Source organism: Thermobia domestica, chromosome 15 (genome assembly GCF_964235325.1).
Source record: "Thermobia domestica chromosome 15, izTheDome1.hap1.1, whole genome shotgun sequence".
Classification (NCBI taxonomy): domain Eukaryota; kingdom Metazoa; phylum Arthropoda; class Insecta; order Zygentoma; family Lepismatidae; genus Thermobia; species Thermobia domestica.
Genome location: NC_137468.1, coordinates 153,745,921 through 153,772,080, shown reverse-complemented (window position 1 = coordinate 153,772,080; position 26,160 = coordinate 153,745,921). Strand labels below are relative to the sequence as shown.

Here is a 26,160-nt window from a genome sequence, read left to right as displayed (position 1 = left end):
AAGCAAACCAAGAGAATAAAAGTTCCTTTTAAATCCAAACTTTCAGCTTCACTCGAGTAAAGGCAAAAGATATCCATATTCTGAGCTTATCGCCACAATACATTCTCTTTGGCATTTTGAAAACATAATGAGATAATAAAACTATTTCAGTTTATGGCAGATCATATGAAGTAAATCATGCGTAGGTATTACTATTAGGACTTAACGGTAAACAATCCGTTATTCTTGCAAGATAAAAGTTCAAATTGGTATGCTATTGTGATGGTAGCTATCGATTTCTTGGCAATTACCTGTTTTAAACTTAAGGTTGAGAATGTTAACCATAAATGTACAAATTAGGGATCGCGGTGGCTCAGTGGTAGAGCGTTCACCTCCGGTGCTTGGGGTTCCTGGTTCGATTCCAGCTCGCGCCGTGTGGACTTTGTGGTGGACAAACACCGTGCTCGTGGCTTTTCTCGGGGTTCTCCCGTTTCCTGCCACTTTCTTCATTCCACCATTTTTATTCATTTCTCATTATCACCGTCTCCTTTAGCCTAACCGGCATAACCGTGGAACGTTAAACTTAAAGATTTCATTTCATTTCTTTTTTTCAAATGTACAAATTACGGAACAATTTCGCGTCCCGAAGAATTTTGTTGCTTCCTTACTAAGGGACAAGGCAAAGGATTTTAGATTGAAGAATAATACGATTTCACTGCTTTCAGGTGACATAAAATTCTTTCGTGAATATAGTTTTGGTATGTTAACGTTGATCCTAGATATTTGAAAGTATTCACTTTCTCGAAAGTAATATTTGATATTGCAGTATTATGGTCACGGCGAACTTCCATGTATTTAGTTTTCTCTGCATTTACTTCTAAACCCATATCCTACAAGCCTTTAATAAAACCTCTGCATTTCTGTCTATTCTCCTCATGTCATCTCTATCAGATCTGTATCATCAGCATACGCCATAACATGGGGAGTACTGCTCAGCTCTAGGCCCTGGTTGCTATCTTTGAATTTCCTTACAGCATATTTGAGAATAAATTGAATTGTAATGGCTTCTTGTTGTTTAAGGTCATTCTCGACATGAAACCTCGTGGAAAGTATTTTCCAACTTTAATTTGGGATTCACTTAAACACATCTTGACAAATCTAACTAGTTTTTTCGGTGTTCCAAATGCTGTAAGAATGTTATACAAGTTTCTCTCCCAACAGAATCGTAGGTAGTTCTGAAATCAATAAATTATTGATGTACCAGAGTATTGTATTGCCATTTCTTTTCGAGTATTTGATGAATGGTAAATAATATCTGGTCGATAGTTGATCGATTTCGCCTAAATCTTCACTGATAATTTCCTGTTGTAATTTCACCTACATATGGAGTCAATCTTGCTAACATTACGTTTCAGAGGATTTTATAGGATTTTTACAAAAAAGATGCATCGATAATAGTTACAATGAGTTTTGTTGCCTTTGTGAATTGGGATAATGATTGATTCTTTCCACTGTTCGAATTACTTGATTTATTTTTGTGTGTACCTCAAGTATTTATAGTAGATTGTGCAAGTTGACATTTCCTCTTCCTATATACAGAAAGATCTTAACCCATAACTTCCCAGCGTGTCCATATGGACACGCAAATAGGGATAACTTCTTATGCCTGGGAGATTTTGTGTGTGGAATTTTGTGACACGGCTCACAGTGAACACATTACAACAATAACAACAACAATTTCGTTATTTTCACATTTACTACGATCATATGGAACAAACGTAACTGAAAATATTAATTCGGGCAGTTATGGGTTAATGTGAAAGTTGGTCGGAGTTTGAAACACATGTAGTTTTGCTTTTGAGGTAACATTGTAACATGGATGATAAACGTAGCTATTTGTTATTGTATAATCATGGATTTTTTCTTCTTGTTCTAGTTGTTGGTAGTTCGAGCATGTCGTCAGAATCAGAAGATGCAGACCTAGTTGTTACTCAGGAGAGTGTGTCCACAATAGATCCCTTCACAAAGAAAGAGATGACAGACCCCGTACGGATCAAAACATGTGGCCATGTATGTGACAGGGATAGTATTATGAGCTTGTTGCAGCGTGGAAGAGTCAAGTAAGTGCGTTTACAGTTTTCGTTTTGAGTTCTATTGACAAACCTTCAGTGTAAATATCATATCCAAACGTTAGTTTGAAAGTTCGTATGTGATTATATGTTTTTACATGGTAATCAGTCATGCGTGCTGTCATCTCCTTTACAGTGTGCCCGTAAAATTGCGCAACGCAAAGTTTGATTGCGTATATCTTTTGAAGCAAGAACGAGAAAGACCTGAGACGTAAAACAAATGTAAGCATGCTCTATGTAGTAAAATATTAAAAAATGCAACTGCATGACATTGTAAATAAAACTGAATTTTTTAAAGTGCAGTTAAAGGCAACCTAAATTTCTTGGTGTTGTTAAATCTCTGGGCTCGAAATGATAACATGAAGCCCCATTTAAACTACAATTTATTATAACTGAATTTACAACAATATGAAAATAAATTTTTAAAACTGAAATGTACAGTGGTTCGCTTGTCACAGGAGACTTATACCCACAATGATGAATGACTCTTTTTTTTCCATGCATGCCAGATGGCCGAGTTTTACTGAAGCCCCTCCGCAAAGTGGAGGAGGGATACCAAAGGAAAAGAGAGTGTACTTACAAGGTAAACGTTCCAAACTCCATTGTAGTTACTGGTGATTTGATCCAAAACGTATGTTTCGTTGATGTGAATTGTCCTCTCCCATGTCTCTTGCCCGTGCTTTTTTATATCCTTCAATTTCGTGACGTATCACACAGAAAAATTTAAAAAAAATGTTTTTTAAAAAGTGTGCTGCTATTTTTCTTTTCTTTTTTTGGGGAAGTCCATACGTCCGTCACCAGATATTTTGTTTTTTAACTTTTCTTGCAAACAGTAGATCAGATCACAGAAGCACATATCGAGGTTAGCTATGTGTTATGTTATAGCTTGTTGTGGGAAAGTTTATTTTTCAGTTTACACAACCTTGGGCTCAGGTTATTCTCATTTTTGGATGCTTTGACTATTCTCTCACCTTCCGTGTACCAAATATTCGCACTGAAAAATAGTATTTTAATTGTTTATTTTGTTTTATGTTAATAAAAAGCTTTATGCACCAAGTGATAATTCACTTATTATATGATAATCCCCCTCTGGGAATTAATGAGCGGCTACTGAAAATGTCCGCATCAATAAAAAAACTTTATGCACTAAGTGATAATTCACTTATTATATGATAATCCCCCTCTGGGAATTAATGAGCGGCTACTGAAAATGTCCGCATCAATAAAAAAAACTTTATGCACTAAGTGATAATTCACTTATTATATGATAATCCCCCTCTGGGAATTAATGAGCGGCTACTGAAAATGTCCGCATCAATAAAAAAAACTTTATGCACTAAGTGATAATTTACTTATTATATGATAGTAGATATTTTCGAGATCATGACCGATGTTGGAATTTGTAGCGATTTTGTGTAGTAACGAAAGAAAGGACCGAAAGTGTAAAATAAAAAATGTAGAAAATTAATATTCAGTTGCAGAAAACTGATTTCCTGCGAGTGAATCCCTGTGTATATGTGCAGTATGCGTCAACCTTATGCAGTATGCGTGTGCATTTTCATATCTATTGGTACGAAAATGTGACAAAGTTGATGTAGTATTGCTAGGTAAAAGGCTATTTAATGCAAGTCCGTAAAATGGGTGTTTTCTTAACAGAAACTCGGCCCTGCCAACACTGTTGTAAAATTACTGCAACAGGTGTTTTAGGTTAATTAATAATAAGCAATAAGAATTTGCACTTATCTGGTAACCTGATTAACCTAAAACACACCTGTTGCAGTAATTATACAACAACAGTGTTGGCAGGGGCCGTGTTTCTGTGAAAAAATACTCGTTTTACGGATTTGCATTAAATAGTCTTTTTACATGGCAACAGTGCATCAACTCTTGTCGCATTTTCGCACCAATGAATAAATGTTGATGCATACTGCACATATACATAGGAAATCACTTTTCTGCAACTGAATATTGATTTTCTTCATTTGTACATTTTTTATATTACACTCTTGATACTTTCTTTCGTTACTACACAAAAACGTTACAAATTCTAACAGTTGTCATGATCTCCAAAATATCTACATAGAACACGCTTACATTTGTTTCAAGTCTCAGGTCTTTATCATCCTTGGTTAAAAAGATATACGCAATTAGACTTCGAGTTGCGCAACTTTACAGATGTCTATTAGCTGAAATGTCATTTCTTCGCAGAGAAGAATAAGTTTGTAGAAAATGTATGAAAAATATATTTGAATCTCTTCTTTGGTATATATGAATCAAAATGAAAGAAAACCCCAACTCGACCTATATGCTAACGACGAGGGCGTTGGGATCAAAGATAATAGTTAGTTGGTTGATCAGAAAGTTTTCATAAGTAAGGGTCACAACTGTGCTGGTTAAAATTGGAAGAAATTGTTAAAAAAAAAAAAAAAAAACGCTGTGGTTATTAATCTTGGTCTAGAATGAGCAAATCTTATTTATGAATATACGTCATAATTTGTATGTGTTTGTTTATTTATGTATGGTTTTTACAGAGGTTTCCGATCTATGGTGACGATTTCAAACTGCACTTACTTTAAGAGATACTATGTCGCCATCATCGAGAGATCTTTATTTGGTGGTCCAGCACATGGGCAATTGCCCGACAGCAAAGTTTCCTCTGTGGGAGACTGGCACGCATTGTAGTCATGTCAAGCCACAACCAATTCTCTAGGCAGGCTTTCTATAGCCCTTCAACGGTGCGGGGTCTCCTGTGAGACAAGGCTTGTTTCAGGAGGCCATAGGGGCAAAAGTCCATCCCATCGGTGACGCATCAGGGGACTTTACTGGAATGTCTGTGAATGAAATGGCACGAATTTCAGTTTCTGCTGCTATTTGTAGGAGGAAGAGGCGGGTTGAGCGAGATTCGTGACTTGACGCCTTGTCTTGATGCACCCACACACGATTCTTGTCCCTCCCATAGACATAGGAATTATCATGGCGATAAACGGGTGTCAGGACGTTACCCTGATAATATTTCGAATTCACCTTCGTATTTTTGGCTGCACGATGTATGGTCAGCTTGCCCTGGTAGGAGTATCCATCAGTGATCATGAAGCCTGTGCCAAAACTTTCCTTGCATTCAGTGAACCATCTTTGAAAGTCCCTCGCACCTGTCGATCGATATAAAATTGCACGTGGCTTGTGAGTCATCCAGATAAACACGCCTTGTCCAGTGTTAAAACAAATTTCAATTTCCACTTTTCACCAGTCAAGCACCGCTCATACAGCTTTCGACAGTTGGTGCGACGTTCTTGGATGTGTTTTCGGGTGGTGATGCAAAGGTGCACGTGCACCCCTCCCCCCTTCGTTGTAAATATACACTATCTAAAATGAGAAGCTAGTAGTGAAAATAGTAACACATTCCGAAACTTTCTGCCATCATGTTTCCGTTTGGGGTTTAAAAAAAAGCAGAGCTTTGCAAAGTCAAGAACTTTGCAGAGCAATAGTTTAAGCCAATTTTCTAAAGGTTGAAGAGAAAGGATTCACCAAGCAAAACAATATAACATTTGTCAAGTAGGGAAGGAAACAGAGGCCAGGAGGAGAGAAGAACACTTTATCCTGCATTGTACTTGCGATCCTCTTTAAAATACTTTCCTCCGTTCTATGCATGTGTTGTCAGGAGTAAAGAATATTGTCACATGTCTCTTTGAAGAGTTTCAGTATGATTGGTTATTTTGGTACTTATTGGTGCATCCCCCTTAGACAATCCGTTGCTTTAACAACCTCAAATCGCGGTGAATGGTGGTGTACAGTGTCTTCAGTGATGTTTGTAGCCGGTCCGCGATACTCCTCTGTGTGAGTGAGGGTGGCCCCGCGTAGCGTAGTCGTTTAGGCTCTCGCCTTCGGTGCGAGCAGTCCCGGGTTCGATTCCCGGTGGAGCCACTCGGTCGAAAAAGTGTAACACGCTTTTTCAGGCCAGCCTCCTTGAATGAGGTTTTCCTGGGTTTTCCTCATTTACACCAGGCAACTGTCGGGGTAATACCTAACTTATAGGCCCCAGGCCGCCTCCTTCCTTCCTCAATCCTTTCTTCCTTCCCTTTCCCCGGATTGTGTGCTCGCCGAGAGACGCCATCCCTCAAATCGTAAAGGGCTAAATGGCCTTAGATGCCGATAGCCCAGAAATCTAAATCCTAAATTCTAAAATCTCTGTGTGAGTGGATTCTTCCTGGTGACTAGTTTTCTTTACAACTTTAAAATCAGACTGGTATCATTGAAAACTGTTTACAGGGGATGATCCATCTATGATCATCCCCTGTAAACAATTTTCAATGTTGCGAATCTGATTTTAAAGTTGTAAAGAGATAATAATTTCGTCATATTTTATGTTCCCTGTGCGGGATGCCGGGACCGACATGGTTAAGAAAAAAGTATAGTAACGTTTATCAACATGACACTTTCTTTTTTTCAACAAAGTTATTGATATTTGGCCATTATGAATCATTGTTTTAGAACTGTAATAAATGTGACTTTTGCGTTTTGATGACTTTTGCTAATAAATTTGGGTACTTCAAAGTAAAATGATTTGAAGATGATGATAAAATGATCTTGATTTTCTCTCATAAAAATTTAGATCTAGAAAGGATTTCCAATCAATGTACAATGTGTAGCAGATAATTTAAAAGAATAAACTTTAGTATGATTCAGACTTATGTACGAGTAGCTTTAAGGGTATCTTTAAGAAACCACCTGTAAGAAAATCTGGGATTTATTATGCACGCCACAGTTAGTTTTATATACACACCTCTACCCTTTTATAGTTTGGCTTTTTCATTTCACATGTGACAAAAGTTACAGATTCAAGTTTCAGGGAAGATATTTAATTTCATGCTTTGTGCAGGCATTTTCATTTGGTAAGTGTTTTATAATTTCATAATAAAATACATTGTATTTCTTTTGTATTGTTCATTTTTCTAGTCGATTTGGGAGAAATATATTATTTGTGCATCATCTTTGTCATGCTTTTGTCTTCTCTCCATCAGCATGAGAAAGTGTATATGGCTAATTACATATCAGGGAAAATTTAGGAAATGTTTTAGGAAACCAGGAAAAGTCGTAATTTTGTCGCCACCGTGATAACAAAGGGGTCTTCTGAATGTTTGGTAAGGGCCGCGGTGCCTCAGTGGTAGAGCATTCACCTCTGGTGTGTGGAGTCCCTGGTTCGATCCCAGCTCGTAGTGGTGGACGAACACTGTGTGCATGGGTTTTCTCGGGGTTCTTCCGTTTCCTTCCACTTTATTCGTTCCAGCATTGCACTTATTTCTCATCATCACAGTCTCCTTTAGCCTAGGCGGAGTAATCGTAGAACGTAAAACTGAAAGATTTCATTTTTCTGAATGTTTGACAACACTGCACCGATTGTGTGTAAGTCGGAACTTGTTGCACGTGAAGATGACCTATAGCATGCTTTGTTAATGTTAAGCAAAGTCAATTCCCACTTCTCGTGTATGTGCTTGTTATAAAAGTCGAACTTTAGTATGCATTAATTACAATACCTGATGAGAATGATACGAGACCATTAATTACTACACAAAGAATTGCTATTGAATTTTGAGTGAAGTTATTCAGAAATATCCAAGAAACATTTGAGATGAACAAACAAATGTACGGTGAAGAAACAATTGGCAAATCGTCCGTCTTCAAGTGGTGGAAGCATTTAAGGGAGGCAGACGCATTGCGCTGAATAAGATAAGTAGACGTGCGTTAACATCAGTGAACGGTGAGAACATTGTTGAAAGAAGTTAGACATTTATCATTCATTAATTGATAGCTAAACTGTATGTTGGTGTAGCAAAGTGTCGCTAAATTGTCAACTTACACCTGGAAATGTCTCGTGTTCGTGCAAGATGAGTGTTACATTCGTTGAGTGAAGGACAAAAAACTTGGTCGCGCTCGGTATTGCCAAGCATTTTTTTTTTTCAACGAATAGAACAATGTGTTCGATTCTTAAACAGAATAATTACCACTGATGAGTCCTGGATCAGATCTTATGATCCCGAATCAAAGCAGCAATTCAGCGTAGAGAAACCTGCTACTTACTGTCTCTCCCCCCAAATTTCAGATTTCTGGTTCCTCAGAGAAGTTAATGTTGATTTTCTTTCTTAATATCCAAGGAGTAGTGCTGCAGTACTGGGTTCTAGGTAATCAAACTGCAAATGAGGATAATTACGCCATTGTTCACCAAGTGCAATTGACTAGCGAATCGAAGCAAAAAAAAAAAAAAAAAAAAAAAATGCCTGAACTGCTTGATGAAGAACGGTTTCTCCCACAGTATAACGTAGGCCACAAGTGGCACGATAGGCTGTGGAAGCTTGGGAAAAAATTCTTTGATAGTCTCTAGAACATTCTATATACAACACAGATTTCACGCTCCGTAATTTCTGAGCTTTTCCAACACTTAAGAAGTACTTACGCAGGAGAAAGTTTAGCACAGAGCAGGAAGTGAAAGCCCTCATATCCACTTATTACATCTCTCAGAAAATAGTCTTCAATGTGTGTTTGAAAAGCGAGTGTATCGCTAGAAACGGTGTATAGAATATGACAGATGCTTTTTCGAGATAAAAAAAAAGAAAGAAAGAAAAGGAAAAATACACCGACTCTTCTATTGACTCGGACTCCGAATAGTGATTTCAGTCCCGAACTTTCGGAATTGGCCCCTTGTGTCCAAATATGTGTTTCCGATGCTGCAGCCGGTATTCTTTGCTAAAAATTTAAATCCCATCCCCCTTAGATATGCATTTCTGGTCGACCCCGGTTGTTATGCCAAAAAGTCATTCTAAGCAGTTCAAATGTTCCTTACTTTTGCCATTTTATGAATACAAAATTGAAAATTAAGATACTTTTATTTATTTATTTATTTATTTTTTTTTTATTTTTTTATTTTTTTTTATTTTATTTTTTTTTTTTTTTTTTTTTTGTAAAGAAGCGGAATGTTTGCAATCACTGGGACACGACCATTTATTTCAAGTATGGAGTTTATGTACTGACTTGATGTTCCAAACTTGAGTGGCTCCTTACACATTGTATTTTGGTGATAAAATTGAACCTCCCCTCCTCGTTCTCTTAGAATGCGAATTTTAATTAAACTGACACATTAAAAGCCTTGTTCGAAATGGATATAGACTGTACTCAAAAATTAATTTCAAACGACTCAGCCGTTTTGCTGTGATGATCAGACAGATATTGATTTCAATTTTATGAAGTTTAGTGTACGAAAACTTTTCTGCACGTATATTACGCAGGCAATCGGTGTGTATCCGTCCTACCGAGAGACAAAAATCTCAAGAGCACTTGATGGATTACCACCAATTTTGGCCTTGAATGTGGAGGGTTAAAGTTAGAAATCAAATTCTTGATGGAGGGAGATATTCAAACCGGAAGTAGTAGAAATTAACAATTTCCGGTTTTAACATTGGTCAGTATTGTTTGTATCATACTTTTAAGAGAACGATCCATTAAAGTTTTACTGTATTTCCTGTAAGTACGTTGCTCTGTCTTGGTCATGCCACTGTCTGGATTCCTTATTCTTTGGTGTACTACCGGTTTCAATGGTAGAACACTCTTCAATTAAAGTTCACCTCCGGTGCTTGGGGTCCCTGGTTCGATCCCAACTCGCACCGTGTGGACTTTGTGGTGGACAAACACTGTGCTCGTGGGTTTTCTCGGCGTTCTCCCGTTTTCCACCATTTCATTCATTTCTCATCATCACCGTCTCCTTTTGCCTAACCGGCATAACCGTAGATTTCATTTCACTTTTTTCGTGAATTAAACCTAGGAAATTACTCCTGAATAAAACCAATACTGTTATTAATGGATGTTCCTGCCCAACACTTATCATCTGTGGAGAGGATTCTCGTGATGTAGTGAGCAACACAGGAGACGGAGGGACAGACATGACCAAAATGGAAGGTATGTACTAGAAAACTCGTTTAACCTTTAAACTACGGGATATTTTGTTTTCAAAATACCCTGTTTCTTGTCTTAACTACGGATATTTCGATTTCGAAATGGTACTACAATAACTTTTGTAACACTGGCAGTTTCATGTGTCTCGTATAAATAGGAGTGAAGCAATGGACTTCTGGCAGTTTCATGTGTCTCGTATAAATAGGAGTGAAGCAATGGACTTCTTTGTAAACCGTTACAGAGCTCCGTAGTTTAAAGGTTAAACCCTCCGTAGTTTAAAGGTTAAAATGGAAATGAAATCGTTCAGTTTAACGTCCAACAATTATGTTGCTTCTGCTTAGGGAGGCGGATGGTTAAGGTAGGGGAATGGTGATGAAGGAGTTGATGGAAAGTGAATTTGGCAGGAAAGGGAAGTAGCCCGAGAAAATCCATGGACACGTTGCTGTCCACCGTAAACTTAATTGGCAGGGGATCGATACAGGAACCTCACGCACTGGAGTTAAGCCACCGTGCCCTCTGAAAAATCTCTTAGTATGATACAAACTTTTACCAAAGGCCAATAGGCACACTTACTATTATTACAAGGGTAAAATAAATCCGTAGAAGACTAGATATGACCTTTTACTTAGACAAAGTTGATTTATTGTTTCGTCTCCAAATCGTTCTACGTCGCGGAACATTTATATTCTGACCCCAGACAAAAAGTATGGAGCAAAGACGGTAACAGATAACGAGAAGGATTTCCTGTAATCAATTAAGCATTAAAAGAATACCTTTTATCTCCATCCTCAACTCTTTACTAAGACCGGAAGTGATAGAAGTCCACTATAGCTTCCGGCTTCAATATTGATGGACATGGAGCAAAATAGATAAGAAATAGCGAGAAGCGCTATTTTTTTTTTTAATTGATTTGATACCATCATCTCATTTAACCCTCTGTTCAAACCAGCAGTGGAAGAAATCAAACATTTCCGGTCTTAACGTTGGTCACTGTAGAGTAAAGACAGTCGTAGATAACAAGAAGCGGTTTTGTGCAATGAATTACGCATCCCAGGAATATATTTATCCTGTGTATTAACTTTCAGGGCCGTATCAGATAGGTTCATCCGAAAGGCTCACATCTCCTCAACGGAATTTCTGGAACCAGTGCCTTCGTTCACGCCATTCTCCCCAATGTCAGGCATATGAGGCGACTTAATGGGGCAGCTGTCAGGCCCACTTTATAAAACACAGACAAACAAGCTGCTTCCATATCTCGATTTCTCTTCGACACCGAACAAGCTATGACTGCTGTATATGCGCAACGTGCCTGTATTACTGAAAGTCGATGTTCAGACTAACTCCGGATCGCTTGACAGACGCATGCATCATTTCGTTTCCTCTCTCTGAGCGCACGTCAAAAACGGCAAGAATGATTAACTTCCATTTCCTTTGTTTTGTGAATCTTATATCAGTAAAACATTAAATACGATTCTTCGTTTTGTAAGTGAACTAGTCGAAATAAAACGGAATAAAATTCATACAGAAACAGATTGTTGAATTAATAGAAAACAAACGTATTAAATATGCCGTCGAAAGCAAAATTACGACAAAATTATCAAGTTGGTAATACCGTATCTGTCAGTTAATTTCAGATTTTTTTTTGTTTGTTTGTTTGTTTGTTTTAAACCTCTTTATCTCATTACTTATGTAACACGAGCGTCTTTGTGTAGAAGACAAAAGTGAAATGGAGATAGTGTCCTTCAGAAAGAAGAATAAATCGCTTCAAACAAAATGTCATATACTTACATTACCAGTTTACAGAGCAAAGAAAAATAATAATAATAATAATTAAAAAAAAGAGCGAAACACAGTTCTACTCTAGCGGTTATTCAGGGGCGGCTCTAGGATATTTTATACCCTAGGCGAAAAACATGTCTGCGCCCCATAATCTCCTTCTTCCCCAAACCCAAACCAAAGTGAAGCCTTGTCACCTCTGACAATTTCACCACACCCTCACATTGTTACCATTTGTTTAAGCATTAAATAAAATAAAACTTACTCCCAACGCCTCTCTCTATGGTATTAATAAGTAATCTATAAGCCAATTATTAAAAAAAAAAAAAGTTGCTGTGGCATTTGGAATGAAATTTTACTAATATAACTACAGGACAACAGGAAATCAAAGTTTTATTGTAATGTAAACCGCGTCGGAGTCCATTGTAAATATACAGAGTTTGTCCGGAAAGTAATAGGACTGAGTCAATTTAAAAAAAAAAAAAAAATATTGAACCAATCGTTACAATTCTTTAAAAATTTTCAAAATAGGCTCCTTCTGCGTCGATGCAGCGCTGCCAGCGCGATTTCCAAGCATTGAAGGCGTCACGGAAGTCATTCTCCGGAATAGCCTTGAGAGCCGCGGTGCAAGCTGCTTGGATCCCCTCTGTCGTCTCAAAATGCTTGCCTTTCAGCGGGCGTTTCAAGCGAGGAAACAAAAAGAAGTCCGGGGGGCCACATCTGGGCTGTAGGGCGGTTGCGGAAGCGTTGGGATGCCGGCCTTGGTCAGGTAGCTGTTCACAAAAAAGGCGGTGTGAGCCGGGGCGTTGTCGTGGTGCAGCTTCCAGTCGGCTCCGATGTCTGGTCGGACCCGATTGACCCTTCGTTTGAGTCTCTTGAGCACTTCCACGTAAAACTTGGCGTTGACGGTTTGTCCAGGAGGAACAAATTCATGGTGGACGATGCCTTTGACGTCAAAAAAGACAACGAGCATCGTTTTCACTTTGGATTTCCTCATTCTTCCCTTTTTTGGGCGAGGAGACGCCGGCGTGTGCCACTCGGAAGATTGCCTCTTTGTCTCGGGATCATACTCAAAGATCCATGATTCGTCACCTGTGATTACGTTATTCAAAAATTGGGGGTCACTTTCACACATGTTCAAATTTTCTTGGCACAATTCCACTCGCCGCAATTTCTGGTCGTCAGTGAGCACTTTTGGGACAATCTTCGCGCACACCTTGCGCATGTTCAAATGCTCTGTCACAATTTCATGAACCACAGTTTTTGGTAAATTTAACATCTGGGCAATTAAACGAATACTTAGTCGACGGTCTGAGTTCAAAACTTCGCGCACACGAGTCACATTGTCGGTGTTTGTCGAAGTCGAAGGTCTTCCAGCACGGTCTTCATCGGCGACCTCTTCCCGGCCCTCCGAAAAGGCCTTCTGCCACCGAAACACACCACTTCTTGCTAAAGCATCATCTGGGTAAGCCTGCTTGATCATATCAAACGTCTCTGTCGCAGATTTACCGAGTTTAACACAGAATTTAATCGCGTATCTCTGCTCTAACGAACGCTGCATTTTCGGCTTGCACCACTCACAGAAACACATAGCGCAAAAAAGCCTGTCCTGACTCTCCGTGTGCTCGGAGACAACTGACCAGCCGCTCGTTCGTTAGCTAGAAACGCCCTCTACCGGATCCAGTCGGTGCGTGCACGCTCCGGAGTACAGTCATGGCGGAATAAAATCAGTCCTATTACTTCCCGGACAAATCCTGTAAAACAAAAGATGGTTGTAATTCTTTCTAAAGAGATTCCATAGTAAACATGATTAGTGACCACAATGTATCAAAAAAAACTTAACTTTTGCCTGTTTAAGGAAATCAAGGGTTAAGAGGTCTACTTTATAAATAGCTTTGTGTTTTGAACAATTATTTATTTTGAACCAGTGTAAATAAACAAACAGAAAATGAAGTTTGTGATATTGGGATTGTACATTTTAATATTTACGTGAGTCTCTCACTCATTGTTTGAGATAATTTGAGTAACATCATTTATAACCTTATCGGTACTTTTCTTGCTTTCATACTTGCAAACTCTTTCACTAGAACTGTCGTGTATATTTTTATTTCATTTATTTGATTCAACAGATACTCGGATATAGCATAACGAGTGCCATTTACACAGGGAAACATGCATTAACAATGGAAAAGATGAAAATAAAAAAAAGACAAAGCAAAGATGGTTTCTTAATTCATTTTTAATTATTTCGACGGGAAGAGGTGGGTATTTGACGTGGGCGCCCGAAGATGGGAGCAGGGTGGGACCCGCTCCCCCCTGGCTCATCAAAACAACTTAAATTTCTTAAGATTTCTTAATACAAATAAAAAAAATACCAAACGTAATATGGCAACAAGGGAGATGGGCCTCTAGAAAATTTTCTTCGGGCGCCCATGGTATTTGATGCTACACGGGTAGGAATGTGAAGGGATAATTTTTGAAGTAAGGCTTCAGACCTCAAGCTTCCATTGACTACTTTATATAGAAACTTTAGATCAGTGACATTTCTGCGAGCATCCGGAGTCTGGATATTCAGATAATGAAGATCTTCTTCTTTAGTCATAGAATGAACAGTGGGAATACGGAAACGTACTTGGCCAGATAAATGTTCCTCCGGTCCATATAGGTGAGCAGTAACCGATCTTTTCTGATCCAACTTTTCATTAACTTCCTCTTCCTAAATGTGTAGGGAACTGACACACGTATGTTTTGAGTAATGTTGATAAACTGCACGAAAAAAAAAAAAAAAAAAAAAAAAAACAACAACGCCCCTAAATGTTTCCACCCTAGGCAGCCGCCTATGTTGTCTATATAGACGAGCCGGCTCTGCGGTTATTTGCTCCCTAAAGATAAATACGCCAATTCGCAACGTCAATACTTCTCGTTTCCCAAGTATCCGCAACTTTTATTCGCCATCCGTGAAGAAACTAATACCTCATCCATAAAAGGCGATATTATTGCGGATATCTGCGTTCGCGCAGACCCCTACTCACCTTTTATGCAAATAAAAAAAATAAAAGTGATCTTGTTTATGATCCATCCTGGGAAAATGGGAAACCGTTTGAAATTAATTTTTAAATTACCTATTTCTATATTATTATTATTATTATTATTATTATTATTATTATTATTATTATTATTATTATTATTATTATTATTATTATTATTATCAATTCACTTTAAAATACGTATTCTAAAGAAGCGAGAAGTAGGTTTGGAATTTATCCCAAATATAGAGTATCTCAGAAGGTCCTCATATTAGGAATATGAATTTCTGTATATAAACTACCAGTAAAAATAATTGGACACGTATCACAGACTTTTCGAAAATTTTGCCTAAGCAAGAAGGGAAGGGGAAGATTCCCCACTTTCTATTCATAAAACGGCGAGTGTGAGGAAATTATCGAACCGCATAACATGAATTTAATGGACATAGTTACCACCTGGATTAGCATGGGCTTTTATCTTGAAATGCGTATCTCAAGGGGCGAAGGGGTTTTTAATTTTTCCAAAGAATAACGGCTGCATCGTTTTGGATGAATTTTTGAACATAGCACTTGAGTCAAGCTGGACTTTCATAATGCAATTTTTATTCAAATGCACATGCAAAAGGATGGAGAGAGGTTCATATATTTTCCATACATCTATTCCTTACGTGTGAAAGACGGGTATTTTAGCTAACGGTATCAACGGCAAAGTCGTATCTAGTTTCAAACTAATTACTTTCTTCGCATCTCTTCTGTCTTTTGTGAATGTACTGCTATAACAGAATTCCATACAGAAGTTGTATATTCTAACTTTGGTCTAATAACGAAATGATCTTTTATAATTGAAATTATTGACTCTGCATCATTAGTTAATGTAGGAGTTACTTGTATTGAGAAATAGCAGATTGTGAATGAAGAAAGCAGGAAATAATTTTCGAAATAGGTTGGTTGATCAGGTGGTAGAGAGTGTGTTAGCTGGATTGTAGTTGCAGTTGCACTTTTCCACAATTATTCATTAAATTATTTTATTTATTTATTTATTTATCTATTTATTTGTACAATGTATTTTGTTTAATCAGGGTAAATTTTGTTAAGAACAGGGTTTTCACAAGTCTGCAAATCAGGAAAAAGTAAATGACATTAAAAAGTCAGGGAAATTAACAGAAAATTGGTTACTTACCGATAGATCCTCCGTGGGGAAACCAAATACTCTCCACACGTATCGGAACAACAATCACGTATCGGACCAATCTAGTTCGGTCTTCAGTGGTAAGGTAACAAGGATAAGAGAAAACAAGAAGAGAAATGGATGAGAAAAAACAAGAAGAGAAATGGATGAGAGAAAACAAGAAGAGAAATGGATGAGAGGAAACAAGAAGAGAAATGGATGAGAGGAAACAAGAGGAGAAATGAATGAGAGAAAACAAGAAGAGAAATGGATGAGAGGAAACAAGAAGAGAAATGGATGAGAGGAAACAAGAAGAGAAATGGATGAGGGAAAACAAGAAGAGAAATGGATGAGAGGAAACAAGAGGAGAAATGGATGATAGAAAACAAGAAGAGAAATAGATGAAAGAAAACAAGAAGAGAAATGGATGAGAGAAAACAAGAATTTTAGGAATGATCCAAAAGATGGATTGAAAGATTGCGATCTTGGCCCAGAATTTCAGGAATGATTAAAAAAAAGCATCAAAACATTGCGATCTTGGCCAATAAATAGCTTTTGAATCCGAGACCACAAAATTTTTGAACAGGCCCTAAATCGAGTTTTCGCATTTTTTGCGGATTAAGCACATCATAAGGAGCTAAGTAATAGCTCGGGTTTGGCTACACTATATGTAATTCTCCAGATATAAAGCGTAGAAAAAAATGTTTGATTGAATGAAATACATTGGATTTTTTTTTTTTTTTTTTTTTGATCAGGGTCCACAAAATCTTTGAACGGTCCCTAAATCAAGTTTTTTACGGAATAAGCACATCATACTGAATTAAGTGATAGTTTTGGTTTGGCTACACTATATGTAGTTCTCCAGATAAAAGGTGTACAAGGAAATTTTTGATTAAATAAAATATATTGGATTTTTTGATCAAAATTTTTGAACAGCCCCTAAATCAAGTTTTCATATCTTTTACGGAATATGCACATCATACTGAGTTAAGTGGTAGTTTTGGTTTGGCTACAGTATATGTAGTTCTCCAGATATAAGGCCTACAAGAAGTTTTTTTGCCTGAAATATATTGGACGTTTTGATCCAAAAATGGTGTAGAGAAAGGAATACATACCACAGAATAGATAAATAAAACGCTACGGATGCTAAACTACCACGAGCAGAGCAATGCGAAAGAATGAGCTAAGTTGAAGGAAGCGCGGTTTTTGTTGTCATTATGGCCAGATCCAAGATATACATCAAAGGTTGGTAACCAGATTCTATCAATGTTGCCAAAATCCAGATTTAAAACCGATTTATATTTGTGAATAAAGAATGATTCTTTAATCTCGTGTTGTTTCTTTATTTTTGCTGAACCTATCACATTTATATTGTGTGAAAGTTGTTTTAAGTAAAGCACCAATCCCGACATGCCCTCTTCTTGTGACTTTTTTGATTGTCTGAATATGTTCTTTAATTCGGGTGTTAAAAAAAAAAGCCAGGGAAAATGGTACCTAACCTGTAAATTGGGTACAATTCGGAATTTTGTGTAAGAAAGGATTTTTCTCTTTTTAGATTTTCATTTTGCTTATTTGCTAATTTAAGTCGATAGGTTAAACACTGGATCCAAATGAAGTAAGTCTGAAGCATCCAATCTACAGTAAGTAACTGTGTTACTTATTAAAATCATTTAATGCTTCTTTTACATTCGAATGTTTTCTACGATTTAACTTTTATTTTATTTTATTGTTTATATATATATATATATATATTTTTTTTTTTTTTTCTGGCAGTACGCAACGTTACAGTGTACTGGCATATTTTTAATGAGAACGGAATATTTCCTCTTCTAAACTGAACTGAACTGAATTAAACTGAAAAACAGTACGAAAATTCTGTTGGGGCTCCATATCTGTACTTTCTCTGCAGAAAACCCTTTACTCAGATCACATTTTAAGTATCCATATTATTAGAAAAAAGAATTGAGTGAACGTCGCAACGTTTATCCACTAATTTAGTAGAGGTTTGTAGAACATTTTGGTAGCGTGACTAATACTCTGAACAATGTACTACATGCATGTTGTTACTAAAATTCATTATTTGTAAAACTCTTGATGCCTTTTGAAAACAAACAATAGCAGCTTACTTTCGCCTGTTTACAGAAAGGGAAAAAAGCAAAAACAAATCATTAAGAAATATTGATTATCATTACGTTTATTTTATTATAAAATTAAGATGTAAGAATCAGACATTTTTAAAGCATCTTTATATATATGCACGCAAGAGGTTTTAGTTACAAGACTGCAGTGATATGCTACTGGCTGTTGATATTATTGTTAATAATAATAATAATAATAATAATACTGTGAAAAGTATGCAACTTTTTAACCATTATGAACTTGAGGTCCAAGGTACTAGCAGCACCTTTATTGTTAGAAATAAAACGCTGAAAATATATATCGGGTGTTCTAAAAATTACGCCCACGGACCACAGAGCACTATTCTGCAAATCATAATAAAGTAGTATATATATATATATATATATATATATATATATATATATATATATATATATATATCTTTTGGGGGCTTTGTTTGAAGACACGAATTGCACTATGTGGCAATGTCGCAATTAAGAACCACAGAGTAGATCTACTAATCTATCAAAAAGTTGCATCAATTGTTTCCAGATGGCAACTAAAATCGATGTAGATTGATACTAGCATCACTTGCTAGTGTAACAATCGATTTAACTGCTTGATGTATTTGTAGAGTGATGCTAATGGTTCCAAGTTAATCTGCGACGTTGCCACATTGTGAAATTTTGATTCCCTATAGTGGCTGAAAGAGGCCCCGGAGGGCAAACCATAATATAACATTTTCTCTTTATTTTGGCCTGTAGAACAGTGTTCTGTGGTTCGTGGGCGCCATTTTTAGAACACCCGATATAATATATACGTTTTAAAATAACAAGTAGATAAACATGATATACAAAGAGTGAAGCAGTCACTTTTTCATTCTGTCTATGTTATAGAATCACATCTACAGAGATTTGGTGTCTTAAAAATCGGTTGTTTCCTCTTTCATTGATAAAGATAAACATAGTTCTTACTGTTGTTAGCTTTCATATATTGCTAGTTAGCTATTACCGGTATTTAATGTCATTTGTCTTTTTTAACATATTAATATTTAAAAAAAAATGAACAAAAGTAAATGGAGATGAGGAAATTGGCGTGGACACGTGTAATTCGCTCTCCCAAATCTTTATTTATGTCATATCTTCAAATACTAGCATATGCAAAAAATAAAACATTCTTTCAGTATCTTATATATTATGAAATTTGAGAAAAAAATTAAATATATCATTATAGTAATTGTGTTTTTCTATATTTACTGCATGTTTTTTAGGAGTCTGTCTCATTTTATTTCAAATTGACTGAAATTGTATCTCTGAAAATCCTAGCGTTACAACTCCTCGTTGGGGAGAAGGATGGCCTATTTTATTGATTTGTATTAATTTAAAGATGCCTTATATATTTTATTTTTTTTTTTACAGTAGTTCAAATAGCAATTCTTTGTGGTAAGTTTTCGTGTTTACTAATCTGCTCTTATTAACCATGCCTTTATTTAGCTCTTACAGCCATTCTTGATTACTGGACCTTTATCTTACTAAATGTCGGGGGCAGGGTAAATGGTTGGGTCTGGCATCCGAAAATCAGGGAAAAGGATAAAAATTAATTTCTAAGAACTCTGTCCGTGATGTCACGCAAGCTTAGCAAAAATATTGTCGAATTACTTACGCCAAATATGAAGTCAGTTCATTTCATAATGAGCTGGTACATACTAGTTCCAGATTTTTTTCTTTTCCTACCAAAAAAAAAAGAAAACTTAACAGAAGACTTCTTCAAGGACAATCTGCTAACCTCCTTTTATATATATATATATATTTGGTCTAGGAATTAATTCGTGCGGGTGGACAAGAGATGGCGCAACGAACGGAGCGTCCCACAGTTCCGTGTATCCACACATGTGTTGCAAACCCCTGTCATCGCGTATCGTTCGTAGTATAGGGCAGTGGATTAAAGCGTCAACAACACCAGTTTGTAGTTAAGTGAACATGGCGCAATTTGTGCCTGATAAAGTGTTTTTGCGGGGTGTCCTGCTGCATTACTTTAACATGCAGAAAAGTGCGACTGAAAGTCATCGTATTTTGGTGGAAGTGTATGGTGACCATGCTCTAGCTGAGCGAACGTGTCAGAAGTGGTTTGCACGGTTTAGAAGTGGTGATTTCGGCTTGGCAGACCAAGAGCGAGCTGGACAGCCAAAAAAATTTCAAGACGAAGAATTGACAGCATTGCTCGAGCAGGATTCGTGTCAAACGCAGGAACAACTTGCAGCAGCATTAGGCGTTGATCAAACAACAGTCTCCAAACGCTTGAAAGCCATGGGAATGATTCAAAAGATGTCACATTGGGTTCCACATGAATTGAAAGACAGAGACGTTGAAAGACGAAAAACCATTTGCGAATTGCTGCTTCAACGACAGAGCAGAAAGGGGTTTCTGCATCGAATTATTACGGATGATGAGAAGTGGATCCATTACGAGAACCCTAAACGAAAAAAGGCCTGGGTGAAACCAGGTGAACCAGGTCCATCACAACCAAAACGAGATATTCACTGTGCAAAGGTTATGCTGTGCATATGGTGGGATATGAAAGGTGTGGTGTACTATGAGCTGCTGCAACCGGGTGAAACTATGAATGGAGAACGTTATCGACGACAATTAATGCGTTTGAAGCAAGCTCTGGCCAGAACACGACCAGAATGGGAGAACAGACATGATAAACTTATTGTTCAACATGATAACGCTCGCCCACATGTCGCAAAACCGGTCAAAACCTATTTAGAAAATGTCGGATGGGAAGTTTTACCCCACCCGCCGTATTCACCAAACGTTGCTCCTTCGGACTACTGCTTGTTCGATTGCATGAACAACGATTTGATTGGACAGCGGTTTACTTCTTCAGAAGATATCGAAACATGGGTCTCTGACTGGATCGCTTCCAAGGATGAGGACTTCTTTCGCCACGGAATCCGTACATTGCCTGACAGATGGGCGAAAGTGGTGGCTAGCGATGGACAATATTTTTCTTAAGGTATTTATGTATTTTGTATTTGTACTACAGCTTCAATGTGTGCGTGCCAACCGCACGAATTAATTCCTAGACCAAATATATATATATATATATATATATATATATATATATATATATATATATATATATATATATATATATATATATATATATATATAATACTATAACTGAAACTACGCTCTCTACACAGTGCATCATTCACATATAAGCATGAATCGCCTTGTCATTCTTCACATCATCTGTACTTGTCCCTGTACAGACAAGTGAAAGACGTTTTGATAAAAATCGGCAAGGGGTACCATAAAGGGGAGATTTTTTCAATATCTCGCACCGTTTGCAAGATTTGAGCCTACTTCCGGTTGCAGTTTCTAATTCATGTTACACACACAATTAACTATAATGTCAATGATATATGGTGTTGATTGGGAGAAAAACACCAAACAATAAAGATTCATCTTATTCTTCATTTTTCATTATTATTTGTCCATGAAACAAACGCCTGAGGATATGCAACCCCTGTATACAACTGTGTGGTGTTGCAATGTATAATTCGTAGGATATGGTGTTTTACTTTTTTAAAATTTCAATACTTCCAGTGTACTCCTAAAAATGTAATAAATAATGGCGTTTTTTTTTTTTAATATTCAGTTACAACTGGACAATTTGCACGAAATTCGGATTCGACTAGCGGAAACGGCACGTTTTTAGCACTTGTAGTTTTGAGGTGAGTTGATTTTAACGTCCCTTTCAGCGCGAGGCTATATGAAACAGGACCTACTGTTTAATGTGGAATCCGAACCACATGAGCTCCTACCGGGAATCACTTATGGTTTTCGAGATATAATTGTCGAAAGGATTGGAGACAAACATAAACTTTTCTTGACTACTAACATATAAACCTAGCATTTTAATATATAGTTTTTTTTTTTAATAGATACAGAAATTTGAGTTAAAGCAAAGCCGAAAGTAAGTTGTGAGAGTTTGGTAAAATGTATAAATATAGACTAGATTTGAACTTCGGTCTCCAGCTTACTGTGCCAGTGCGTTAAGCACTACGCTAGCTACTGAGTCTGCTCGTTGAAAAGCCATACATTCTATCATTCTTGAAATCGGGGCTTAATCATTCAGATCACCATAACTCCTGTTGTGCTTGGATAATAACCTATCCTAATTAGTATGATAAAAGATTGGATGTTTTCTCAACTTATCAAATAATATAATATAAGGTCAAGGTGCGATAAAAGATTGGATGTTTTCTCAACTTACCATCAAATATTATATTATACGAACCAGCAGAGGTGTTCTGTAACGAAGACACTGGATTGTTTAAATTCAGTAGTAGTGATGATACAGGTCATGCAGTCTGAGTGAACGAACACCGATATCAAGAACGATAATTCAGGAAGAAGCCTGGGTAGCGTAGTGGTTAACGCATACCACGGCAACTCGGAGACCCGGGTTCGAATATTGGTCCAGTTTTGCATTTTTCATTCGTTGTATATCATTAAATTCGCATAAAAGAATTTGTGTTATAAAGAATCAATTTATTCTCCCTGCTTATCAAATATAATACATAATTTTAACTAATTATTTATTTATTTATCTATTTGAAATAGGTGCCCAGTCGTGGGTTGCAAGAGTAAAGGTGCTGTGACTGCTGAAGATTTAGAAGATGACGTTTCTCTGCGGAAATATATCCAGAAAAAGAGTAAAAAGACTAACAACTAAAACTGAATGCTCTTTAATATATGTTGAATATTCTGTGTGATTAAATGGCTTAGCCATAACAGAAAAAGAAAAAAAAATGTTCTCACTTATTAGTGAGTGACACTTTGAAGAGCACATGTTTGAATTTCAAGTTGTGTATGTTGAGAGCGTGAGAACACTCACAAAATGTTCCTATATATGTATTTTGTATTATTAAGTTTCTAGATTTGTTCACTAATTAAAATGTTAAAGTTTTAATATAGCTTTTTCAATTTTATTAAATTTAAACCTTATATTTCTCGTCCAATATTTCTGAATCAGATTCTGCCGATTCCATCGTCTGACCAACTAAATTAGAAGAAAATCTCGAGTTGCTGCGAGTATATAGTTTTTTTTTTTAAAACTATTTGTAGTCTATCAGCGAGGTGAAAAAATCCTAAAAAGACGCAAAGGGTGTTATTCATTTTTTCCCCGTAGAATTCGAAAATAGCAACCCGGAAATCGGATTTGGAAGCTTTCATATTTTTTTTCTTTTTTGACAAAAACTGCTTGCTTGGGGCCTTTTTTTTTTTAAACGTCGCATTCTCCTAATTGAAAACTACCATACTCAGGATGTAATTAAAGGAGAATCATAAATTGTATTACTTTTCAATTACAGTACTGCAAGCTGTAAGGTATGTGGTTGTAAAACCTGATAAATGGAAATAATAGAGGGATTTAAAAAAAAATCCCATTTCTTAATTTTTCGCTATATGGAAACACTGACTATACCAACGAGTAAAATTCTCTGCATGCACTACTGCATATGTAATACATATTGAAAGTCATGTAAACCAGCGTAATAACAAGTGAAGGAAAAAGTATTTTAGATCGATATGTTATCCTTAAAGGTAGCAAATTTTAACAAGGAATAAATAAATTTCTGTTCTAGGTGACAAACAGGAAATTATTATATGAGTAGCGATTTTTATTAAAAATTCGCACTCTTTTTTTGAGTTTACCCAACACGTGGTGTGACATTATATTGTTGTTTAATGTTTTTTTAAGCTTCCAAAAAAAGCGTTTTTCTTATGATTTCTTTTGGAAAAAATAATTAAAATTACACTGTCATACAGAGTGTACAGACAAAATGCATTTTAACAAAATTTTCTTGTGAAATTGCTGTCCTCATGTGGCTACAATTTAAATTGTGTGATGAGTAATTTAAGTTAATTTAATGTTTTTGTATGACAATCTATTTTTTCGTATTTGTGTGAAAATAAAGTCATTCTTGAACAATATACGTATTTTAAACTTCACATCTAGTGATATATGTGTATTTTGGTTTTCACTACCTGTAAGATCACTTTCTTATAATAAATCATAATTTTCATCATCATCACCATAATCATCATCAGCACCATAGTGAGCAAAAGTATTCCCCACATCCTCACATTCTTTCTTAAGTTCATTCCTTTTACAGTCACAAGTACAAATGTCTCTACACGGAAGGTTTAGGCTTAAGCGAGAGAGAGCATTGCTGTTTTTGCATTCTTTACATGTACAAATACCGATTTCTAAAGGTGCATTTCGCCAGCCCCCCCACCTTGGAGTTTCGAAACAAAACCTATGCCAATCGTTTGTGCTACGTTTGTGCCGGAATGTACCGCAAAAATTTTCGTTTGTACCACTTCCGGTACGAAGTTATAATAGTTTTAAAGTGGGGGGGCTGGGGAAACGGCAGCCCCCCCACCTTGGAATTTCGAAACGAAACCTATGGCAATCGTTTGTGCTACGTTTGTGCCGGAATGTACCGCAAAAATTTTCGTTTGTACCACTTCCGGTACGAAGTTATAAGGGTTTTAAAGTGGGGGGGCTGGGGAAACGGCAGCCCCCCCACCTAGGAATTTCAAAACAAAACCTATGCCAATCGTTTGTGCTACGTTTGTGCCGGAATGTACCGCAAAAATTTTCGTTTGTACCACTTCCGGTACGAAGTTATAAGGGTTTTAAAGTGGGGGGGCTGGAGAAACGGCAGCCTCCAAACTTGGAATTTCGAAACAAAACTTATGGCAATCGTTTGTGCTACGTTTGTGCCGGAATGTACCGCAAAAATTTTCGTTTGTACCACTTCCGGTACGAAGTTATAAGGGTTTCAAAGTGGGGGGGCTGGAGAAACGGAAGCCTCAAAACTTGGAATTTCGAAACAAAAGGTATGCCAATCGTTTGTGCTACGTTTGTGCCGGAATGTACCGCAAAAATTTTCGTTTGTACCACTTCCGGTACGAAGTTATAAGGGTTTCAAAGTGTGGGGGCTGGAGAAACGGAAGCCTCAAAACTTGGAATTTCGAAACAAAAGGTATGCCAATCGTTTGTGCTACGTTTGTGCCGGAATGTACCGCAAAAATTTTCGTTTGTACCACTTCCGGTACGAAGTTAAAAGGGTTTTAAAGTGGGGGGGCTGGAGAAACGGCAGAATCAAAACTTGGAATTTCGAAACAAAACCTATGGCATTCGTTTGTGCTAGGTTTGTGCCTGAATGTACCGCAAAAAATTTCGTTTGTACCACTTCCGGTACGAAGTTATAAGGGTTTTGAAGTAGAGACGCTGCAGAAACGGAAGCCTGCAACCTTGGAATTTCGAAACAAAATTTATGGCAATCGTTTGTGCTACGTTTGTGCCGGAATGTACCGCAAAAATTTTCGGTTGTACCACTTCCGGTACGAAATTGTAAGGGTTTTGAAGTGGCGGGCTGGGGAAACGGCATCCCCCCACCTAGGAATTTCAAAGCAAAATTTATGTCAATCGTTTGTGCTAGGTTTGTGCCTGAATGTACCGCAAAAATTTTCGTTTGTACCACTTCCGGTATGAAGTTATAAGGTTTTTAAAGTGGGGGGGCTGGAGAAGCGGCAGCCTTCAAACTTGGAATTTCGAAAGAAAACCTATGGCAATCGTTTGTGCTACGTTTGTGCCGGAATGTACCGCAAAAATTTTCGTTTGTACCACTTCCGGTACGAAGTTATAAGGGTTTCAAAGTGTGGGGGCTGGAGAAACGGAAGCCTCAAAACTTGGAATTTCGAAACAAAAGGTATCCCAATCGTTTGTGCTACGTTTGTGCCGGAATGTACGCAAAAATTTTCGTTTGTACCACTTCCGGTACGAAGTTAAAAGGGTTTTAAAGTGGGGGGGCTGGAGAAGCGGCAGCCTCCAAACTTCTTATTTCGAAACAAAACCTATGGCAATCGTTTGTGCTACATTTGTGCCGGAATGTACCACAAAAATTTTTGTTTATACCACTTCCGGTACGCAGTTGTAAGGG

The 26,160-nt window shown here is 37.1% G+C and overlaps 1 protein-coding gene across 1 annotated transcript in view; it reads left to right on the top strand.

The window, feature by feature from the left end:
- The window catches only part of LOC145671308 (E3 SUMO-protein ligase NSE2-like), a 117,482-nt gene extending 93,921 nt beyond the window's left edge, over positions 1-23,561 (top strand). The window contains exons 5-6 of the mRNA XM_081740282.1: positions 1,916-2,099; positions 22,772-23,561. Coding sequence (XP_081596408.1) covers positions 1,916-2,099; positions 22,772-22,883 — 296 coding nt within the window. The 3' untranslated portion in view covers positions 22,884-23,561. The remainder of the gene's footprint in view (positions 1-1,915; positions 2,100-22,771) is intronic.
- Positions 23,562-26,160: the final 2,599 nt, after the last annotated feature.